The 25,020-nt window shown below is 41.1% G+C and overlaps 1 protein-coding gene across 3 annotated transcripts in view; it reads right to left on the bottom strand.

The window, feature by feature from the left end:
• Window positions 1-25,020, bottom strand: part of RASGRF2 (Ras protein specific guanine nucleotide releasing factor 2) — a 243,459-nt gene that overhangs the window by 83,913 nt on the left and 134,526 nt on the right. For all 3 annotated transcript variants that reach the window (XM_081232427.1, XM_081232428.1, XM_081232429.1), the window contains 2 exons: window positions 19,070-19,195; window positions 16,221-16,310 (listed from right to left, as the gene is read on the bottom strand). In XM_081232427.1, the coding sequence (XP_081088553.1) occupies window positions 16,221-16,310; window positions 19,070-19,195 (216 nt within the window). The remainder of the gene's footprint in view (window positions 1-16,220; window positions 16,311-19,069; window positions 19,196-25,020) is intronic.

Raw genomic sequence — 25,020 nt, 5'->3', positions numbered from 1 at the left:
GGGCTTAGCTGGTTCCAAATGCTAAGAACTGCACATAGATCATCTCCTCTAATCCTCATGACAACTCTGTGAGGGAGGTACAATCATTACTCTCACTCTTCTCAAAGATGAGAAGAATCAGACTTAGAGAGCCTGCCCTAGATCACACAGCTTAGACGAGTGGCAGAACTCAGATACAGGTTTATTTGACACCAAAATCCACTCTCTTAACCACTTTCGATCCTGACTCCTTGGAGAATCAGTCATAACTGCCCTCACCGATACCCCATTCTCTCTAAGGCCCGCATGGCCCCTGTTCCCTGAATAACTTCTTTTCCCACAGCCAGATCACCAGACACCAGCAATCAGAGGCCACTTCTCCAGTAAGCACTGTTCTCCGGATGGGACACTCAGCCTTTCTTCCCACACTCAATGTGATAAAAACAGAAGCTCGAATTCTCAGGCCTGTTAACTCCCATCAAGAGGGCAAGAGGGCTTCTTAATTGCATCCTCCACCCATCTGACAGCTCCACGTGAGACCAGACACTCTGAGTGTACCACCGATCCCAACCGAATTGTTTTCCACAGGAAACAGCCTGAGTATTCTCAAAACCCAGATTGGAATTCCACTAAAGATGGCAGGGCAATACTAAAAGCCATCAAACTGTATGCTTTAAATGGGTGAGTTGTATGGTATATAAAATATATCTCAGTAAGGCTGTTTAAGAATTTTAAAATGACAGGGCAGCCAATCCTTGAAAATCAAAGGCTTCTATCTCTAAGTCACTATCGAAGGTAGTTGAATGGCAGAATGTATTTCAAGGAAATGCATGGGCATGGTCGGTGGATTTTAAAATGATAAAGTAAGTAAGTAAAATCTGGTTGGTGAGTTCAGGGTTTTCTTCTATTTGCCATGATATTTATCTGAAGAAATGTTTAGGAGAACAAATATGTTCAAATCCCTAAAAAATGTCTTTCTGTGTGTCAATCAGTATCCAAAAACCAGCCTCAAGGATGCTTTGGTGGTAGTCCCTGAGCCCTGTTGGGGAATTAAATACAAACTATGAAACACACAAAGGAAACCAGGAATAAAAGGCAATCTTTAAAACTTCCTATGTATAGGAAGTGACTGAATCTGAGAGGGAAGGAAACTGAGATTCATATTTGAAGATGGTTAATAATTAAAATCATTAAAGAATTAATTAATTGGATACCAACTAATTTTCAACTGTCCCTTGACATTTCAGAGGTATGGCTCTGAAATACCACTTTACAATAGTAACCTGGTTTAATAGAATGAGCACTGGACCAGGAGTCCAAAGACTTGGACTCAGGGCCTATGCCTGCAATTTCTAACCGCCCGTAAGTCACTTCACCTCGCTGAGCCTGTTTCTTTATATATTAGAAGAGGAAGATAATATCTATCTCTCCACTTCCCAGCCTGGTTGTGATGGACACACATGCTGTTGTATAAAAGGGCTTTGAAATTGTAAGGCAGTATACAAACGTGAGGTGTAGGATTAGGTCTTCGTAAACCCATACTGCTAGGACAGAAAAAAAGGAATGAGAACATCGCTTACAAATCTTTAACACTGCAGTGAGCAAGGTAAGCCAGGTGGAGGCAGGAAACTAGCCTTTGCTAAGACTGTTAGCTTCTGTGCCTGCCGCTAAAGGGGACTGTGGCTTGTTTTCCACACAACCCACAGGGATCAAGAGAACTGACTCTGGTAGTGTATTTGCCAGATGAAGCTTTATCCTGACTAAGATGCTCTGTTTTGAATTAATTCTGAATGGCGTACAGGATCTTGAAAATTAGAAACAAGCCCAAATAAAAGTCTATAAAGTGGAGGAGGACTATAGGCAGGTTAACATCTGCACTGTTGCCATTCGAATGTGATACATGACTAAACATCGAGCCTCAGAGTCCTTACAGCTGGTGATCCAATACAGTAAGTCCCCTACATACGAACGAATTCCATTCCGAGAGTGCATTCATAAGTCCAATTTGTTTGTAAGTCCAACAAAGTTAGCCTACGTACCCAACTAACACAATCGGCTAGATAGTACTGTACTGTAATAGGTTTATAATCCTTTTCACACAAATAATACATAAAAAACAAACAAAAAATAAAGACAACAGTTTTAATCTTACAGTACAGTACCTTGAAAAGTACAGTAGTACAGTACAACATCTGGCATACAGGGGCTGGCACTGAGTGAACAGGCAAGAAGAGTTACTGACTGGAGGAGGGAGAGGAGGTGGGAGATGCTAGAGCTGAAGGATCGTCAGCAATAGGGGACGAAGGGCAAGCTGCAATTTCACTCACGCCTGACGCTGATGTACAGGTTCTGGTTCCTTGCTGGATTCAATTCTATCTACCCTCTTGAAAAAACGATCCAGTGACGTCTGGGTGGTAGCTCTTTTTTTCTCGTCATAGATGACATGGTAGCACTGGATTGCATTCTGAATGGCTGCTGCAGTCTTCGTATACATTCTACATTCGGGTTCTGTGCCTCAGAAACTAACAGTACCTTCTCAAATAAAGAAAATCCCCTTGCCATTTCCTACGTCATGAATATCTTCCGTTCTTCAGTTACTACTTCCTTTTGTCTCTCTTTGTCCTTTCTCTGGGCCTCCAATTCCTGGCGCTTCTTAGTAGTACCAGCTACATCACCGTTGCTTTTACGCTTGCTTCCGGACATCCTGGGCTTGAAATAAAGACACTGTACTACTGTACTCTATACAGTACTGTAAAGTACACAAAAGCACAACCACTTACAGAGGTTGCACGCACATGACAATGTACACCAGACATGTGAACTAACTTATGTGACTGGACATGCAAATGCACGTTTGCATCTTTGAAAGTTAGCATCTTGAAGGTTCCTATGTAGGGGACTTCCTGTAGTATCTAAAAAAGGAGCTGTTTGCCCCTCCATGACTATTTGTTACACTTATTAAAAAAAAAAAAAACAGACATGCACGCAAAATTTATCAGGATACTATTATTTACCTCTATTTCAACAAGTCTATTTCGGGTTTTCTGTAGGTTTATAGCTTCTGATTTTGTAAGACACTGAAATATACTTTGTCTAAGACTTTCATCACTTCTCCTTCTGATGCACGTGTCGAAATCTTAGTAATGGTAATTTACTCCAGCATGACAGACACTGCCTCCACTTAATGTAAAACCAGCCAAACTGCTAAGACTATAACACACATCAGGAAGTGTGCGACCATAGGAATAATGTGCAGATACAGAGGAAAACGCTGTCTCAAAGTCAAAAACAAAAAAAGCTCCAAAAACCTATGTTCAGAAAACTGACTAATTGGAAGAGTGAATGCATGAAATACTCTGAAACTATATTAACTTTTTCTTTCAGGGTCATGTACTGAAGGCTTATTATTTTGCTAATGTGACATTTTTTCTGGGTTTTCAAGTCCAGAATTTAATAACCAATAATTATACTGATTATTATCAGTATCCTAGAGTTTACATCTTGATCATTTGAAATTTACTTTATGCCTGTTCATCTAATCTCCTCAATGAGATTGTCAGTTCTTAGAGAGTAGAGGCAATGCCTCGTATTCTATTTTTATCTTTCCACAATACCTGGTATGGCATAGCGTGTACACAGAAAGACCTATATAACTAATTGAAGATTAAGCAAAATCAAATAAACTTGTTCATCATTTAATCCAAAGAGTGGGAAAGAATAATGTTTTTAATTCAGGCAGAGATTTCTGAATCTTGATACCAACCTCTCTGATGAACAATCGGATTTAGACCTTTTGTTTAAAAAATCCAAAGCAGCTGACATTTCTAGGAACCTTTCCAACAGAGCTGGGTAGTAAGGTCAGTGGCAGCTAGACCTCCCACCTGCTCCTACTCCCCAAAATTTCTTTGGAATCCCCATGCCACCAAAGCCCTTCCCTAATATCATTGGCCCAGTTTCTAGTCACAGCATCTCAAGAGCCAAGTTTCAGTCCCAGAATCACAAAGTCAGTGTTTAGAGAATACAAACCACCTACCAATGAGGAATTCACTAGCTTCTTTAGAGCTTTGTCTTAGTCTTCTAAATGCCCCATAGTTCCAGGAGACCAGCTTCTCTGCAAAGGGGCCTCAAACTGGGACACTCCAACCCGCTGGGTAGCTGAGACGCTAGGGTGAGTGTAATGTGTCACATAGGCCAGCTTCAATTTCATCTTAAAATGATAATTACAATTTTAAATTCAGCATTACAGACAGACAATAGCTACACAGGGAGGCTCCTCTCCGTTTGCAGAAGAGAGTAGAGCCATTAAGTCCCTTCCTATTGCTAAGCAACAGTTGTGTTCAAATCAAACTGCTCTCAGCTCTTGAACACTAGGAAAATAAGTCTATTCAATTCAGAGCACTACAGGTGAAGGGAGCAGAATAGGTAGATTTAAGCTACATGTTAATTTTAGATATATTCTTTCCATTTCAAAAATTTGGGGGGAAATAAGCACAGGGTGTTCTGTCCTGTAGGAACAGCCCAGACATGTTTCTCTTTCCAATATGAAAATATGCTCCCTAAACGCAATTTGATTTTGAATAATTTCACCAAGGTTTACTGGCAACCATGATACCACCTGTAGTAGCTATCTATCACTGCACAACAGATCACCCTGAAATTTACGGGCTGAAAATAACAAACATTTATTATTGCACAGTTTCTTTAGGATGAGTTTTTGGAAGTGGCTCAGCTGGGTGGCTCTGGCTCAGGGTGTCTCACAAGGTTGCAAGCCAGATGTCCACCAGGGCTGCAGTCATCCAAAGGCTCAAGTGGGGCTGGAGGGCTCACTTCTAAGCTCATGCATGAGGCTCTTGGCAGGAGGCCTACTTTCTAGTTTCTAGCTGGTCTCATGGGCCTCTCCTCATGATATGGAAGCTTGTTTCCCCCAGAACAAGTGATCTGAGAGAGACTGACCAAAACAGAGGCCACTATGCCTTCTGATGACCTAGGCTGCAAAGTCACACATGATCACTTCTGCTTAATTTTATTTGTTAGAAGCAAGTTACTAAGTTCTGCCAACACAAAAATAAAGAGAAATTAAGCCTCACCTCTTGAAGGATGGAGTATGAAAGAATTTGTGGACACATTTTTAAAACCACCAGACCACCCACCAGAAACGTTCATGTCCTTTTCCAAACGAAATGGCAGCACTGTAGAAACCCAGAGAGTGAAGTTCCAGCTCTGCCTTATCTATGTAAGGCAGAGGCTGGGATTGGTAATAGATCCTGTCAGTTCTTTCCATTAGCCAGATGATATGATTCAAATCTGCCACCTACTACCTACGTGACCTTAGGTGACTTAACTCTCTGTATCTTAACTTCCTCAACTGGAAAATAAGTATAATAATAGTAATATTATTATACTCATTTACTAATATATTCATTATATGAATAATACTATTAATTATATATAATAGTATTATTATATATTAAATATATAATAATACTATTATTAGTATAATGAGTACATTATACTCATTATACAAGTAATAGTAACTACTTCACATATTAGTTAACATATGTAAAGTTTAGAATGGTGCTTGGTATATAGTGCACCCTATAGAATTATGTAACTTTATTGTTGTTGCTTTTGTCATGTTGATAATAAGTTTATAATTGCACACACAAATGCCCAACAGGGAAGCATAGGACAGGGGTCTGCAAGATGTGAGTGCAACTCTGAGAGGCCCTCTGCAAAAACTACCCACAATTATGATGTATTCACAAGATAAAACAGGCTAATTACATGTTATTAAGTTGTGTCTTCAGGTCTTCCTAGCACTTGTGAAGCCACAGGCTACAAATGTCAGTTAGATAAACAACACTGGAAAAAAAGCCCATATCCTGTGTCTTTCTTACAAGTTTACTCACTAAATAGCTAAACTATTTAAATAGAGCTGAGTGCTCTCACAAATCCAGAAAAAAACAGACAGCGGGGTACATATATGACATTAACGTAATTCATGGTACTCAATATATTACTGCAAATTTAATCCAATTCTCAATACAGAGATAAATGCTTCCTCTGACCAGGTTATATCATTGTACTAAGACCCTAGTTTCTGCGACCCTGTGAAAGAAATCACAGACCCTTCAATGTTGCTAGCTAAGTAAGAATCTACCCACAGATGACTAATTTCACTCGGGTTCATCTCTCTGGAGTTACTGTGCTGCTGTATCTGTCAGGTGAATGCCAGGTGGACAAAGAGGTGGAAAGAAGATGGCAAGAAATGGGTATGTTGCAGATGAAGACAGGATCAAGAATTAGTAACAAAATTACGTAACTCAGGTTTCCCAAGATCTTGTTCTTTTTGAAATAAATGTGGGATTAGAGGCGATATCAGGGCAAAGAAAGAAGCAGTTTGGTAGTGGGCAGATCTGAGCCTCATTCTCAGGCACTACGGGAACCTGGGCCAGGCCCCCCAGCACTCTGGGTCTCACACTTGTTTCAAAATCTGTAAAGTAAGAAAGACAGTCCCCCAAATCCCTTCCATGGTGAAGGGGTGATAATGAGGCATCCTCCAGATCTTTGTGATAAGATTACCCTGTGAAAGCCAAAGTAGTCAAGCCACAGTGGACAAGAAGAGATGGACTTCCTATAAAATAGCCTGGCCAAAGGAATAGGAAATAGTTTTGGGGAGAGAAGACTGAGGAGATTCAGGAGTCCATTGCTAGCATTGAGGTATGTCTCCGAAACTCTTATCTGGATCAACCTACAACTCCAGCTGTAAATGATTACAGTAAATCTGAGGTCACATACTGGTGGCTCACAGCCAATGTGGTCCACAGAAGTATTCTGCTTGGCTGGACAGTATTTTTTTAAAGAGTATGAATTCACTTCCAACATTTAAAAATAGGAGATTTCACATAAATATCCAGATTTCTGGTTTTTCTTTAAAAAAGAAAAGAAAGAATGAAAACAGATCTGACGGCCCTAGTCTGTATTCTGTCATGGCAAAAACCAGGGGGAGCTGAGCAGTGGCTGCCCCTTTTTCACATGGTATCAGCCCTCCAGTCCCCCTTTCGGTTACCTGCCTGGCCCTGAAATGGATGAAACTGTACTGCAGTCAAGTAGCAATGAAGCAATGTGAGCGAATCAAAAAAGTGAAAAGGCACAATCAACTGCATTGTACCTTTGCTGAGGAGATACAGTAATAGAGAATGGTCTGTGTGGAGCTCAGGAAAGGGCAGCACAAAGAAGGAGAACTTGGCAATGCAACATGGTCAGGAAAGAGGGTGCTCAGGCCAGCTGGAACAAGGATTTGGGTTTGCTTGAAAGGCTTATCAAAAACACATGATGGGCAGAGGAAGTGCTCCATGTGATCTGGCTTGCTGTGGGCATCCTCCCAGGAAGAGAGTGCAATGACCCCCTGACATGAGCATCCCTAGCTGCTTTGCAGGCTCATACTAGTTAAGAGGGATACATTAGGAGTTTGGGATTAGCAGATACAAACTACTGTATATAAAACAGATAAACAACAAGGTCCTACTGTATAGCACAGAGAACTATATTCAATATCTTGTAATAACCTATAATGAAAAGGAGTATGAAAAAAGAATATATATATTGAATATATATATTCACTTTGCTGTACACCAGAAACTAACACAACATTGTAATCAACTATACTTCAATAAAAATAAAAACTTTATAAAAACGATGTAACTCCTCAGTTCCAAAATTTTAATTTCAGTCCGTGTGTGTGTGTGTGTGTGTGTGTGTGTGTCTAAAAATTAGACTGGAATCCATTAGCACAGAATATCTTTCCATTTCTTTGTGCCTTCAATTTCTTTCAACAATGTCTTATGGCTTAACATTGTTAAAATGTCCATATTACCTAAAGCAATCTACAGATTCAATGCAATCCCTATCAAAATCCCAACAATATTTTTCACAAAACAGGACAAAAAAATCCTCAAATTTATACAGAACCACAAAAGACCCCAAACAACCAAAGCAATCCTGAGAAAAAAAACAAAGCTGAAGGTATCACACTCCCTGATTTCAAATTATACAACAGGCATGCCTTGGAGATATTGTGGCTTTTGTTCCAGACCATGGCAAAATAGCAGATATTGTAATAAAATAAGTAAGTCACAATTTTTTTGGTTTCTCAGTGCATATAAAAGTTATGTTTACATTACACTGCAGTCTTTTAAGTGTGCAGTAGCATTAGTTCTGAAAAAATAATGTATATACCTTAATTAAAAACACTTTACTGCTAAAAAGTGCTAACCGTCACCCGAGCCTTCAGCAAGTCATAATCTTTTTGCTGGTGGAGGGTCTTGCCTCAGTGTTGATGGCTGTTGACTGACCAGGCTGGTGGTTGCTGAAGGCTGGGATGGCTGTGGCCATTTTTAAAAATACGACAGCCAAGAAGTTTGCCACATCGATTGACTCTTCCTTTCGCCAACGATTTCTCTGTAGCATACAATGCTGTTTGAGAGCATTTTACCCACAGCAGAAAACTTCTTTCAAAACTGGAGTCAGTCCTCTCAAACCCTGCTGCTGCTTCATCAACTAAATGTATGTAATATTCTAAATCGTTTGTTGTCATTTCAACAATCTTCATGGCATCTTCAAAAGGTGTATATCCCACCTCAAGAAACCACTTTCTTTGCTCATCCATAAGAAGCAGCTCCTCACCTGTCGAAGTTTTATCATGAGGTCACAGTAAGTCAGTCACATCTTCAGCCTCCACTTCTAATTCTAGTTCTCTTGCTATTTCTACTATATCTGCAGTGACTTCCTCCACTGAAGTCTTGAACCCCTCAAAGTCATCCATGAGGGTTGGAATAAAGTTCTTCCAAACTCCTGTTAATGTTGATATTTTGAGCTTTTTCCATGAATCACAAATGTTCTTAATGACACCTAGAATGATGAATCCTTTCCAGAAAGTTTTCAACTTACCCTTCTCAGATCCATCAGAGGAATCTCTATCTATGGCAACTATAGTCTTATGAAATATAATTCTTACATAACAGGACTTGAAAGTTAAAATTACTCCTTGCTCTTACTCCTGGGCTGCAGAATGGATGTTGTATTTCACAGGCATGAAAATAACAATCTCGTTGTACATCTCCACCAGAGCTCTTGAGTGACCAGGTGCACTGTCAATGAGCAGCACTATTTTGAAAGGAATCTTCTTTTCTAAGCAATAGGCCTCAACAGTGGGCTTAAAATATTCAGTAAACCATGGTGTAAATAGATGTGCTGTCACCCAGCCTTCGTTGTTCCATTTATAGAGCACAGGCAGATTTAGCATAATTTAGCATAATTCTTAAGGGCCCTAGGATTTTCAGAATGGTAAATGAGCATTGGCTTCAACTTCAAGTCACCAGCTGCACTGGCCCCTAACAAGAGAGTCAGCCTGGCCTTCGAAGCTTTGAAGGTACTGACTTCTCTCTAGCTATCAAAATCCTAGATGGCATCATCTTCTAATAGAAGGCTGTTTCATCTGCACTGAAAATCTGTTGTCTAGTGTATCCACCTTCATTAATGATCTTAGCTGGCTAGATCTTCTGGATAACTTGCTGCAACTTCTACATCAGCACTTGTTGCTTCACCTTGCACTTTTATGTTATGGAGACAACTTCTTTCTTTCAAGCTCATGAACCAACCTGTGCTCACTTCAGATTTTTCTTCTACAGCTTCCTCATCTCTCTCCACCTTCATAGAATTTAAGAGTGTTAAGGCCTTGCTCTAGATTAGGCTTTGGTTTAAGGGAATGTTGTGGCTGGTTTGATCTTCTAACCAGACCACTAAAACTTTCTCCATAAGAGCAATAAGGCTGTTTCGCTTTTTTATCATTCATGTGTTCACTGGAGTAGCACTTTTAATTTCCTTCAAGAACTTTTCCTTTGCATTCGCAACTTGGTTAACTGTTTGGTGCAAGAGGCCTAGCTTTCAGCCCATCTACTCTTTCAACATGCCTTCCTTAACAAGCTTAATCATTTCTAGCTTTTGATTTAAAGTGAGAGACATGCAACTCTTCCTTTCACTTGAACACTTAGAGGCCACAGTAGAGTTATTAACTGGCCTAATTTCAACATTGTTGTGTCTCAGGGAAACAGGGAGTCCCGAGAAGAGGGAGAGAGGCAGGAATGGCAGGTCGGTAGAGCAGTCAGAACACACTCAGCATTTATCTATTAAATTCACCATCTTTATATGGGTGTGGTTCATGGACCACCCCCAAATTAAACAGTAACATCAAAGGTTACTGAACGCAGGTCACCACAACAAGTATAATAAGAATGAAAAAGTTTCAAATATTGAGAGAATTTCCAAAATGTGACAGAGGGACATGAAGTGAGCAAATGCTGTTGGAAAAATGGTGCTGATAGACTTGCTCAACACACGGTTGCCAAAAACCTTCAATTTGTAAAAAAATACAGTATTTGTGAAACACAATAAAGCAAAGTGCAATAAAATGAGGTATAACTGTACAAAGCTATAGTAATCAAAACAGCATGATATTGGCATAAAAAAGACACAGATTAATGAAAGAGTTGAGAGCCCAGAATAAACCCACATATAGATGGACAATTATAATTTATGACAAAGGAGCAAAGAACATACAATGGGAGAAAGGATTGTCTCATCGATAAATGGTATTGGGAAAACTGGACGGTCATATGCTAAAGAATGAAACTAGGCCACTATTTTACTCCATGTACAAAAATCAACTCAAAATGGATTAAAGACTTGAATGTAAGACCTAAAATCATAGAATTCCTAGAAAAAAACATATGCAGTACACTTTTTAACATTGGTCTTAGCAGTATCTTTCTGGATATGTCTCCTGAGCCAAGGGAAACAAAGCAAAGATAAACAAATGAGACTACATCAAACTAAAAAACTTCTGCACAGCAAAGGAAACCATCAGCAAAACAAAAAGACAACCTACTGAATGGGAGAAGATATTTGAAAATCATATATCCAATAGGGGTTTAATATCCAAAATATATAAAGAACTCATACAACTCAACAACAACAAAACAAACACCCTGATTAAAAAATGGGCAGAGGATCTGAGTAGACATTTTTCCAAAGACATACAGATGGCCAGTAGGCACATAAAATGATATTCAATATCACTAATTATTAGGGAAATGCAAATCAAAACCACAATGATGTGTCACCTCAGGCCAGTTAGAATGGCTATTCTCAAAAAGACAGGAAATAACAAGTGTTGGTGAGGATGATGAGAAAAGGGAACATTCATACACTGGTGGTGGGAATGTAAATTGGTGCAGCCACTATGGAAGACAGTATAGAGATTCCTCAAAAAATTAAGAACAGAATTACTATATAATCCAGCTATTCCATTTCTGAGTATTTATCCAAAGAAAATGAAGATACTAATTCAAAAAGACATATGCACCCCTATACTCAGTGTAGCATTATTTACAATAGCCAAGATATGGAAGCAACCTAAGTGTTCATCAATGGATGAATGGATAAAGATGTAGTATATATGCACAATGCAATACTACTCAGCCAGAACAGAAAGATGAAATCTTGCCATTTGCAACAATATGGATGGACCTTGAGGGTATTATGCTAAGTGGAATAAGTCAGATGGAAAAAGACAAATGCTGTATGTTTTCACTCATATGAGGAATATAAAAAAATAAAATAAACAACCAAAAAGAATAAAATAAAATTAACAACCAAACCAAACAAAAACGAACATAGATACAGAGAAAAGATTAATGGTCACCAAGGGGAAAGGGACATGGGGGAGGGTAAAATGGGTAACGGGGGTCAACTGCATAGTGATGGATGGAAATTAAACTTTCCATGGTGAGCACACAGCAGTGAATACAGAAGTTGAAATACAATGTTGTACACATGATACTTAAAAATAAATAAAGAATTTAAAGTAAGACTTGGAATCACTGTTAACTTACATTTGGTTTGCCAAAGCTCTTTGTTTTTCATTAATAATAGTGATAATAATGTTTTCATTAAAAAATGTAAATGAGATATATTCTGTCTCCCAAACTTCAACTAGCTATTTTAAGACATTTTTATTGTAAAATGTTTTTTATATATTTTGGGGAAAAAACCAATAAAAAATATGTCTCAAACTGGTTGTAGGAATGCTAAAACCAGAGAAGGAACAAATACACCTTCTCCATCTAGTTTAGTGATTCTCCATCTTGGCTCCACATAAGTATCACATAGGGAACTTTAAACATCCTGATGCTCCAGATGTATCCAGACCAATCAAGTCATAATCTCTGGGGGTGGGACCAGTTATTGGTATTTTAAAAAGTGAGTCCAAGCCCAATCCACACCAAGCTCAGATCTACTATTGGCTACACAAGCCTGAGTGGTTTGACAGAGGAAAAAACAGATTATGAATTATCTATTTTACAAGTATGAAGTCACCACCAGTAAAGAACTCACTATTTCTCTAAGCAATTGTAACTGTGCCATTAATTTTCCTATAAATGCATTCAGTCATTCCTCTACTTTGTTAATTTACTCTGACTTGCATAGAATGGTAAAACCTATAATCTTTTCACAGATAATCAAGAGCTGCTTGTAGTATCTCTACTGCCATTATTTCTACTCTCATAAAAATAACCCACCTCACACTTTCATATTTCATTTTAGATCATTTCATAAACCCTATCATTAATCCCAGAGCTTTAGGTATATAGTAAGCACCATGATATGCCCTGATATGTGTATTTATTGGATTTGCATTTCTATTCATATCATAACTATATCCAAACTGCACCTGCAGATTCCCTGTATCAGCAGCCATCTGAAAGGCACAGATTTTAATTCTACTTTCATGCAGGGCTCCTAAATTTGAGCAGATGCTTGAAAGTACATTTCAACCAGTGTGGTGGCTCATAAGACTCATTGTTTTTTGTCTCAATCTTGCACAGAGCTAAAACTTATAGAGTTAGCACTTATTTGACTGATTGATGATCACTGGTCCCACTCCCACCTCCACCCCATGATCAAAATTTCCTAAAGCTGCTCTGATTCCAAGAATGATCAGGGCTGGACTCATAAACAGATTTACCAGGAAGCCAAGGAAGCTTAAGCCTCGGGGCCTCTCAATGTGTATGGGCCTCTTCCAAAGCCCTGGGAGGTGCTCTAAAGGTTTGTAATTTTATGTTCTTTTCCTTGAGGCAGACTGTGTAAGTGTTAGACCCCACAAATCCCAGATCCATCCACAGTGGGCCTAATGTAACTTGGCTGCCAATCGGAAGGCAAGCACTAAATAAACTGTGAAATCTTTATAATGTGAAGTTAAGAAGAATTAATTGTGTCACAATCGTGCCCACAGATCAGGCTTTCCTTCCTCTCCAGCAGAGGTACTCCTGTTGGTCTACAAGAAAACGGAGCATGACAAGGAAGGAAGAGACACCCATCTTTGGAAAGGACAGGCTCTAAGTCCTTAAAGAAACCAGAGGGGAAATTCCAGTCTTTTCCAGTGTGTGTGGAAATCAGGCGGGCTCAGACCCGAGGGGGGGGACTGGCAATCCTGAGTACATACGAGGCCACCTTCCACAGATAAATCAACTTTCTCTGACTTTACGGCATGCACATCTTATCTGGCCTCTTTGCGAAGAAGATTTTCTGTCCATCTTTTTGCTAAATTTAAATACCTTTTAATGCAGTAAAATTACCTTCTAAGCAATCATTAAAGAGAAATGGCTTACATGCAAATGCCTGCAGTGAATATTTGAAAGCATAATCACTAACTGACAGTTCTAACCCAGAGTTGCCAGATTCCTGTGTATTTTGATGGAAGTAGAGGTTGAGGGCAGGGAGGTGAGAGAGGATTAAAGCAAGAGGGAACCCGAAGAAGAGCCTGAAACATGAAAGCCCACTCGGCAGACCACATGGCTTGGCCGGGCGGCACGTTGTTTCAGGCTATAAGCCACACACAGCAGAGCGGCACCACCAGGTGGTCCCATATTGCAGCCAGACAAGCAGACAGGAAGCCTGGAAAAATGGATGTGAGCATGAGATGTTCACTTATCTACACCACCTTCCCTCCTGCTCACGTCTGCAGGCTCTCCACGTTCTAGTGTGCATTCGGGTCAGTAATTCCTGATTCAGAGAGTGGATACAAAACCTGGTTTGAGACTTAAAACATTAGGTAGCACTAGCTTCCTTTGGACACCTGTCTGTCTGGGTCTAGGGCTTCTCTGGGCAGTAGCAGGCTCTCCTCTCCCTGACCAGCCAAGGAGTCCAGATCACCTTCCTAGCACTTCCTCTCTTTCTGCTCCGTGTTCACCTGCCCTAGTGGCCTATGAACCCGAGCCCTTCTGCCAAATTTTCATAGGCAGGTGGACTCTCCTGTGGGGCTAGATCCATGGAGCAGCCGAGCCCCAGGGACGTACTGACCCCTACTCCAAAACGGACCCTCTTTCGTACCACCATTAGCCACCGAAACTGACCCCTGTGCAACTTGCTGCCTTGACAGCAGGGCCACAGATACTGCCAAAGCCATCCTTTATGTCATTTATGTCTAAACTTGAATCATGTGGCTCCAGACCCCATGACAGGCAACATCAGCAGAAGTGTGATAAAAGAGGAGGACCAGGCCACCCTGCACCTAGCAGTGCTGGCTGTTGTCAGTCAGCAGTCTGCCCCTCCTCAGCTGGCTCACTGAGGAGAGCTTTCTTGCTAAGGCTCTTTCGGCTGCAGGGGAGAAGCAGGAACAGGCCGCAGAGCAGCAGCAGTGTTCGGATAGTGAGGAAGACCTGGCTGTTGTGGTTACTTTATCCTCTGGCCCATCAGGCATGGACAAGCCCAAGTCTGAAAGCCAGTCTCCGTTAGAACTTTGCTTCAATCTCAGGTGAAAAAAAGATACCTTCCCTGACCCAGCCTCCAGCAAATGGGGAAATGGTCTCACCCTGAACTGACCTAAAAACTATTCTCCCTTACAAACCATATTTAAATTAAGAGACCTGTGAGGAAGCTGTGTATTTCACTTTTTCCAAAGACAGACTAGCTTGTGAGAACAAAAGACAGAAGAAGGTCTTAGCAAATCACAGTGGATAACCAACTCTGCCGGAAGTGTAGGGAAGCCTCCTTTATTATCTCACCAAAGAAATGTTCATTATTATAACATGTAGTCAACAACAGAAGCCGATTGGATTGAGAAGACATCAATACTATTACCATTACAGGATGTATTGTGTTACACTGATGGGAATTGAGGGGAAGGTTCTGGGAATATTTGGGGTAAAGAACATCCTCAATTTGCCTGACCACATCCAGTGAAGTGTGTGTGGTAAAATATTTAAGATGTGGAATGTAGTCAAAGTGCAAAGATTTTCCATTCGGATGGGATATATATAGATAGACAGATAGATAGATATAGACATATATATAACTATGAATTACTATGGTAATTCATTTCCCTATAGTATATCTCTTTGTGCTTACTTCAAATTTAGAAAGATTTCACACAGACAGTACCTACCAGTTACTATTGTTGAATATAGGTCCATAGGCTTTGGAAATGGACTTCTTTGTGGTAGGTGAGCAATGGCTCATTAACAAAATACACCAAAAATACACTCCCGGAACACAGAGAATTAGTTTAGGTGAAGATACTCACAGCAACAAGGCTGTTTAAACCACATACGGATTTATTTTAATATAGCATCCTCCTTGCACATGAGAGAAGAGGACAGACATCATGAATATAATTTTTCATCTATTTAAAATACCGTGCTTTTAAGTACTTCTTTACCCTGAAGATTAACTGACAGCAACTCAGAAAGCATCATGGAGCTACTGGAAATGAATTTTGAGTCCTCTAAAGCAATAGATCCCTCCCTCCTCCCCGCCCCCTCCACAAACCTTCCCTCCCACCTTGCATATGCTTTCAGCACTGGACTCAATTAAAAGGGAACCACGTGTTCTCGACAATTTGGCTAAAAAGGTTAAAGAACTCCATAAAACAACATGAAAGAAATAATACATCCTTCTCTGATACAGAAGTTCTCAAAAGGGTTACGCACAGGCCACCTGTGTCAGACTCACCTGAAGGTGCTTATTTAAAAGACGGTATCACACCAAGACGCACTGACTTAGGGAGCTGGGAATCGGCATTCTTAAGAAGCTGCCCAGTGTATCATCAAGACGCTGGCAGGCAAGGACCACTGATTTACTATAAATTGCCATGTGTCTGCACTCAGCTGCTGGCCCCTACTCACCAGGTGGACTCCCATGTCCTGCTGCAGCTGTGGCAATTGCAAAAGCAGAAGCAGGCGAAACAGAGCAGTGGGAGTTGTCGGCGGTCTGTCCTGGTTATTTCAAAAGAATGGAAATGGCATAGTGAGGCAGTTGGATAATATAACGTAATAAAAATTCTCATTTTCATTCCAGCACTGGATGAATGCAAATACCCTGCGATGTCTTTATTAATAGGCAAATAACAAGATTCTGTATTAGCAAGTCCATTCTAGGTATAGCCCCAAGAGAAATGAAAGCATACGTCTACACAAAAACTTATACATGAACATCCATAGCAGCATTATTCATAACAGCCAAAAAGTAAAAACAATCAAATGTCCACCAATTGGTGAAATGACAAACCAAACCAAAAATTCTCATACAAGGGAATATCATTTAACCACAAAAAGGAATGAAATACGAATACATACTACAACATGAATGTGCCTTGAAAACATCATGCTAAGTGAAAGTCAGTACAAAGAGTCACATATTGTATGATCTCATTTACATCAAATGTCCAGATTAGGTAAATCCATAGAGACAGAGAGTAAATTAGTGGTTTCCAGGGGCTGGCGGGGAGATGGGAATGGGGAGTGACTACTAATGAGTACATGGTCCCTTAGTGGGGGAGGTGATGAAAATGTTCTGGAATGAGATAGTAGTCATGGCTGCCCAGCCTTGTGAATATATAAAAGCCACTGAACTGTATATTTTAAAAGGGTGAATTTTATGGTATGTGAATTTTATCTCAATATAAAAAATATTTTTTAAAAATATCCCACATTTTACTGATGGAATTTTCTTCTCAAAATACCTTTAGAAGCAGATATGGGTTCTTAAATCGAAGGATGCACTCAGCACCTTTTTGCAGCCCCTCTCACTCAGATACTTACACACAGCATTTGCTAATATTGCTGACAACCTCACTGTTTTTCTCACTCAGGCTTTTAGTGAAGATAGTTCACTGTGATTCTGTGATTTTTGATTAGTTTGCCCCTAAAGTTATATAGTCATGCTTAAAATAAATAGGAGGGGAAGCAAAGAGCTGCTTAATGTGCCCAAGCATGAAAGCAAAGAACAGCTCTACCCTCTCCTTCAGCAGTAGCGTGAAAACATTTGTGAAACAAGGTGGCAAGTAGACAGATGAACAGGCAAAATTCAGCTACACAGTGAGAAAATGTGATACTGTCCCCATTTGGATCCACCATATTATCACAGATTTTGGCTTTCTTCCTGTATCACTGGGATTTAGTCAGATCAGGAAAGAAACAAAGGACTTAGTTAATCCACAAACAGGATGAGGATTTCCAAATGATGTTTATATAAATTTAAAACAAATTTAATGAATATAAACATATGAAAGAGACTGTACTAAAACAGAGCTCTAACAATAGTAACCAAGTGGACAGCATTTAATCTTGCCTTGGTAAAGTTTTGCTTTCACAGACTTTGGCCCCAAACTCTTACAGGTTTAATGAACTCAAGGGAGTCTGTCCCACGTGGCAACGGTCAAAGAAGTTGCCAAGGCTTGGACTGACCAAGGCTCTAAGAAGAGTAAAGAGATTTGGCTAATTCCATAGTAGTCCTATAACAAGCCAGGGAATCTAGCTTGTTACCTTGGTTTTTCAGAACTATCCAAATGTCAGGGTGACCCATGACTGACCAGGAGCCCCAAAGGGCTAATATCCCTCAGGGCAAATCTGCTGACAACAGTCTGACCCAGACTAGCTTCTCTTGGAGGTGATGGCAAGGAAAACTTAGCTTCCACCACGAGGCCAAGGCTGCAAATGAAATGACCATTTGGAGCCACGCGCTCTATCTTTTGCTAAACTGCCTTACTTAAAGCAGGAGTATGAGAGTCAGAAAATGTCTACGTTTTACATGGGTTACTTAGGGTGAATCTGGTTTCATAATTGAATAATTTGCCCTTCCAACTTGAAATAATTGGCTGGAGGAGAAAAGAGGAAAACATTTCTAAAACAACTGTAATTCGGATATATTTACTTGAGCAATGAGGAGATAAAAGATCTCTGTCTGGGCTTCCCTGGTGGCGCAGTGGTTGAGAGTCCGCCTGCCGATGCAGGGGACATGGGTTCGTGCCCCGGTCTGGGAAGATCCCACATGCCGCGGAGCGGTTGGGCCCGTGAGCCATGGCCGTTGGGCCTGCGCGTCCGGAGCCTGTGCTCCGCAACGGGAGAGGCCACAACAGTGAGAGGCCCGCATACAGCAAAAAAAAAAAAAAAAAAAAAAAAAAGATCTCTGTCTTTTGCTCTGACAGTCTTCCCTCCAATTAGAAAACATTTGGTATAATTATGGGATAATGTTTTATAATTTTCGTAACTATAGAAAAGATACCAGATTCTGCCACTAGCAGTAACGAAGATTGGAGTCCCATGCAACTGGACTTTACTTTAGCTGAAACAGTGTTCTTAATAAGGTCCCCCCCGACAATTTTGTGTCCCAGATGCATCTATTTAATACAGACTACACTGGGATTCATGGTAAGGTATCAGAGTCTGGGAACATTTTGGTAAAACCAGCACTGAAATTCAATCAGCTAGCAACTAAGAACAGGCTTCTCAATTCAGGTTACTCCATACAAAGCTCCGTGCAACGATGGGGTCAAATAAATATTGGTTATACCAATGACATACTCTCTAATCATTTATTTTCTACTACTTGGTCCTATAGTAACATTTGTTTCCCATTACTTTTCATAACCGAGACTAAAAATATTCGGGGAGTGAAACAGTAAGGCAAACAAAAGATTCAGGAGCTAGAACCATCCCTCGCTTGTGTGTTTCTGAGTCCCTTTCCGAGCGCTCACCTCCGGGCTGGCGGTAGCGGAGGTGCCGAGGAGTTGAGGGTGACCTGCAAGGTGAAAGTTCGGTGGCATCTGCCGCGGGGGAGCTTTCCACTCCTGCTCGGTCCACCGGCGCAGACTCTAGCACTGCTGTTTTAAAACATCATGAATTTTAACAACCAGGCCATGAATTCAAGAGCTTCTTGTCAGTATCATGCATGGAAACACAAAAGTTCATTACGGATAATAAGCATTTCATGTTAGTCTATATTTTTAAAGGACTTTATCATGAAAACGAGTCACTCTTCCTGGCGGAATGTTAACGACACGAAGTCTTAACTGTGGCTCATCTCCACACCTGTCTTGCTGACCCTGCTGAGCCTGGTTGACCCTCCCAAGCCCCTTTTGTTCAACACAACAGATGTTACTGATAAAAAGAAGAGGATATGAAGTGGCTTCCCCGCCCTCCAGAATGTTTCTGCCTTCTTGGAGTGGGAAAAGAGGGACTTTTTCCAGATGGTAAATGAAAACTGGGACTTCATTAGTTCTTTGCCTGCGTTGCTCCCTTAAGACAATTAAAGGAGCCCCCCTGCCTAAGGATCTACAGCTGTACTGTCCAAAATGGTAACACGAGCCAAAAGTGGCTATGTAAATTTAAATGAAAACTAAATTTAAGTGAATATTTCACTTCCTCACTTGCACTGGCCACACTTAAAGTGTTCCGTAGCCCCGTGTGCTTAGTGGCTACAGTACTGAACAGCATTTCCATCCTCCCAGAAAGTTCTATTGGGTAGCCCTGTCCTAGAGCTACAGATCAGCAGGAAGCAAGTGGAAATTTTTACAATGAACAGTTGAGAGATTTTTAAGATAATTTGTGCCTCTTCACTGCAACTAACATCCCATGAGTAAAAGAAACAGTCCAGAGTCACATTTAAGCTATTACCACACCCCTTGAGCTAGCTTAGTAACCAGGTAAAATTACAACTTTGTGTGTGTTCTTTTCAGGAAAAGCACTACAAAAATTTCATAAATTTCCAACAACTCTTCCAATTCTTTTTCCTTGGGCTTTTCATCAACTGATAAAAGCTGTGTCACCTCCACTAGTTTTCCATTTACCCGTCAGCAGAGCTACTCTCAACTCAACTCCCTTTACCATTCCATTCAAGATTTCACTCAACAAACTTGACAAAATCCCTAATGACTTCACATAAAGCCATTTTTACACTTGCCTGTGACTTACTCCCTTAGAAATATGGCCCCAAGTCAGCTCTTTTGAAAAACAAAGGGGCCAGGGAAGGGAAATGGTTAGAATCTTTCCTCAAATGACATAATTACAAGTCAAGCTGGCAATGATGCAGGATGGAGACATAAAAATCAGTGCTTAGCTGTTAGTTTTATTATTTTCTAAATAACTCCCTCAAAATGCAGTAATAGAAGGCATCTGCTTTGCAAGAGCAAGCAGAATATCAAATGTATGTCCTTGGTCTGATTCAACCATTCATTCCTCTGAGGCAAATGAGCAAATCATTTAGTCAGCCATTACACTGAACCCAAAAAACTTCCCAGCGAGAGAGCTGGACAGGCCCCGAAAGTCCACTGAAAGAACAGGAAAGCAGAGAATAACACTGTAAGCAAACGGGCACCTACAGAGAGGAGAAACCATGCCAGCATTGGGGGGTGGAAAGAAGCTTTTCTTTCTGGCAGCTTCACTTTCAGTCAAGTTCCATGCAAAGCAGCTTTGCCTGCAGAACGAGTGGGCAGATGTGGGCTCAAAACAAATGCTAAAAATTGGGAGCACTTTCAGCCCACAGGCAGGCAATTTTCAAACTAAGAATACAGAAACAGACACTAGTGATGTGGGTCGTGCAGCGATGCTTAGACTGGTTGCACAGCCGTGGCCCAAGAGAACGCTGATGGGGTAAGAGACCCAAACACAGTGAGTGAGCTGCCCCATGGCTCTCCTTTCTTGCCTGCTGTCGGTTATGTTTTTTGTTGAGATCTCACCATTGGGTGGAATCTGGATGTGAGCTGGGCTGATATTTGTGCTTTTTAGAAAGACCCAGGATAGGAGAAAGTGGGGACTTCGTGGTAGGAAGAAAGAGGGGCACTAATGAATGTTGGGTGAGCCTGGAACAGATCTGGGGACTGGGTGGGGGTGAAACCAATTGCATTATTTTTCCCTCGGAAGTTCACAGTCTTGCTCATTTTGAGGGATATTTCCTATTTCTCTTCTTTCCCTTCATGTCATTTGAAGTTCTCTTGCCAGGAAATATTGCAAGGCTGGCATTATAACTGCAATGACAATAACACTGGACAAAGGTTACTAGCATTTTTCAAAGAGGGTACCCTGAAACTGTCTAGCTGGACAGCAGTGAGGGAGACCCATGACCTCAGTATGGGCCTAATGGTGAAGCTGATCTCGTGTAATGAGGTTTGTGGAGTTGCATCCTGAGGTGAAAAGCAGAAACTACAAACTCTTGGCACAGGGTTTCTTATTCAAGTCTGCCAGCTGTCTTAAGTGTTACCATTATGCAAAGCACACGCAAACATCTTTCAAATTAAAGACAGATCACTGTCTCCCTTTACTTTGCCAACGGGAATTTTCAAGACTAGATAGCAGAGTTAATACAGCAGCACTCTTGGCTTCTGTAGACATTCTGTGCATGCACGCGCACACACACACACACACACACAGACACAACTTGTCAGGCTGACACTGACGTAAAGTGTTTCATCCATGACTTTTCTAGAACTATTCATGATCAGTATTGCCTATATACCAATGCAAAATAAGAGGGAAAACTAGATCTATAATTCCTTTGTTTCACCTTTTCAGAAAAATGCCAAAGAGCTCCCTAGACCCCAGTATAATTCTAAGCTTTCTATTCACAGTGTCTCCTTTATGAGGATCCACAGGATAAATTATTCTCAAGTCTCAGGAGCAAGAAAAGACGTGCCTGCACACCAATCTATTCTTAGCTTTCAATATGAATCACATAACTGATTACATTCAGAACCAAAATCAGTGACTTCAGGAACTGCAGAGGACCACACAGTACTCATTTGTTCACTAACCATACCCATGGCCTCATACGATTTTCCTCCATTGCCTGATTTCCTTATCTATTTTAGTTTTAACCCAGTGTACTGTGTGCCTCTTTGAACTGCCATCTTAAATGCTTTCAAGAACAAGATAGGAAGTAAATACATTAAAAATAATCAGAAGACGGCTACAGAAAGAGAAAAAAAATCAAGATGCAATGAGGTGGCCAAAACCAAAGTGTTTAATAGAAGGATTGCTGGAGGGGGGGCGGAAATCATGGTAAAAATGAGAGATAAAGGGGCACGTATTAGGGGGTAGACGTGACTAAGACACACGGGGCAGAGGAGTGGGCAACTCTGGAGATGAAGTTGGCTCTAATGGGCTTCAACAAGTGCCATGGGCCACACATGGACACAACCCTGGAGTGTCCCCACCTCCCACAGTGAGAGGAGCTCTGTATTTAACCTTGACCTGGGAACTGCAAAATCTTATTTCTACCCCACGAACCATGTGGATAAACGGACCCTTGAAATTCTAACTGCAAATCATCTGTTTGGGGAGAATCCAGTGGAGAAACACAGAGGCATTAAGCCCTCAACTTTGGCTATTTCTCTAATGTGAGAAAGAACCTACTATGTCTGCCACACCATTATTCATGGACCCTCTCCATCTGCTGGGCCCTGGTCAGAAATGATCCGAGCTGCTACGTAACAAGCTCTCTAGCTGATGCTAGCTGTGCCTACAATGATCCCTGATACCACCCCTGCCCAACACCTACGCTGACAAGTCTTTGCAGCCTTTGTCAGTGTCCTTCCCTGGGAGCTTGATCTGGTTCTTTCTCATTTATCTTGGTCTCCCCAAGTCTAACCTTCTTCCAGCTTATCATCCCTGGGGAAAAACTACTGGTTCCTACCAGTGATCACACCTCTATCTGAGACAACAGGCCAAACAGATGTTACGATGTGGCATTGGACCAACGTTATGCACTTTGGGCTTGGACTTCAAAGACCAGAACTAGGGAACTTGGTGACCACTGTGGAACAATCCATGTGTAAGTTAAAGTGTAAGAATTAATTAAGATGGGTAATGGGCAGCTTGACTGAGGACCTTTAGAACTACGACACGTACTTAGTCTATAATGCAGAAAGGAATAGATTTTTCGTTTGCTCCTCTATTCAAGAAAAAAGTTAATACCTATACTACTAAGCATTAGCCAAATTAAAATGCAATCTCTGGGAAATTGCGAAAAAGGAGAAAGATTCTCACCATACTCCTGTTAGGAGGCCACTATCAAAAGAAAGAAAATATTAAGTGTTGGCAAGGATGCAGAGAAATTGGAACCCTGTACACTGTTGATGGGGATGTAACTGACGTAGGCACTATCAAAAACAAAAATTTCCTCAAAAAATTAAAAATAGAATTACCATATGATCTAGCAATCTCACTTTTGGGTATATATGCAAAAGAATTGAAAGCAGGATCTTGAAGAGATAACTGCATACACATGTACACTGCAGTATTATTCACAGTAGCCAAGAGATGGAAGCAACCCAAATGTCCATCAATAGAGGAATGGATAAAGAAAATATGGAGTATATATACAATGGAATATTGTTCAGCATTAAGAAAGAAGAAAATCCTGGCACATGTTACAGCATGGATGAACCTTGAGGACATTATGCTACGTGAAATAAGCCAGTCACAAAATGGCAAATACTGTGTGATTTCACTTATATGAGGCATATAAAGTAGTCAAACTTGGGACTTGCTTGGTGGCGCAGTGCTTAAGAATCCGCCTGCCAATGCAGGGGACGTGGGTCAAGCCCTGGTCCGGGAAGATCCCACATGTCGCAGAGCAACTAAGCCCGTGTGCCACAACTAATGAGCCTGCACTCTAGAGCCCGCGAGCCACAGCTACTGAGCCCGCAATGCACAACTACTGAACTCTGCATGCCACAACTACTGAAGTCTGCGCGCTTAGGGCCCATGCTCAGCAACAAGACAAGCCATCACAATGAGAAGCCCACACACCACAATGAAGAGTAGCCCCTGCTCACCGCAACTAGAGAAAGCCTGCACGCAGCAATGAAGACCCAACACAGCCAAAAATAAGTAAATAAAAATTTTTTTAAAAAGTAATCAAACCCATAGAAACAGAAAGAAGATAGCGGTTGCCAAGGGCTGGGGGGAGGGAGAAATGCAGAGTTGTTCCATGGATATAGAGTTTCAGTTTTGCAAGATGAAAAAGTTCTAAGTGTGTATTGCACAACAATGTGAATATACTTAACACCACTGAACTGTACACTTAATGGCTAAGATGGCCAAAAAGGAAGAGGAGGAAGAGGAGGATTCTTCAGTAGAGTTTTAAAAAGTTTACTAGATGCTAGAAAGCCCCAGGAAGACTAGTAGCAGGGTTTCCTCTACAGAGCTGCACATGGCGTCAAAACTGGACAAAAGCTGCCCCTTCGGAAGCATTGGTCACTCCTGCTCTCAGAAATGGGTTTCACCACTGGGGGTTACCATCAGCCCTTTGCTCATAGGTTCTCTTTGCCCATAAGTTTGCCTGTTTCCTCCGTCCAGCTGAGACAGGAAGGAAAAGGGCAGAGCACAACCCTTAACAGAATGACACAACCATGAAGAAGAACAGGTACCACAAAAACCAGTTAGAACCTACTAAGCCCAAGATGGTGGAAGATGCGACTCCCAGGAGACCCTGAGCCTCATTATACGCTCATTGTAATGCATTAACACACTAAATGACACACCCACCAGTGCCACACCGTTCCGAGGCTGATCATAAAAGGCCAAAAAGTGGGCGGTGGCCCAATTCCTGGAAATCTCTGCTCCTTCCCCAAAGTAGCTGGAATAATCCTCCCACTCGTTAGCCTATGAAATTACCCAGCCCATAAAAATTAAGGGCCTCAACACCAGG

The sequence above is a fragment of the Mesoplodon bidens genome, assembly GCF_964165515.1.
Source record: "Mesoplodon bidens genome assembly, chromosome: 4".
Taxonomy (NCBI): domain Eukaryota; kingdom Metazoa; phylum Chordata; class Mammalia; order Artiodactyla; family Ziphiidae; genus Mesoplodon; species Mesoplodon bidens.
Note: the sequence above shows the minus strand (reverse complement) of the source record. Positions and strands in the feature narration are given on the sequence as shown.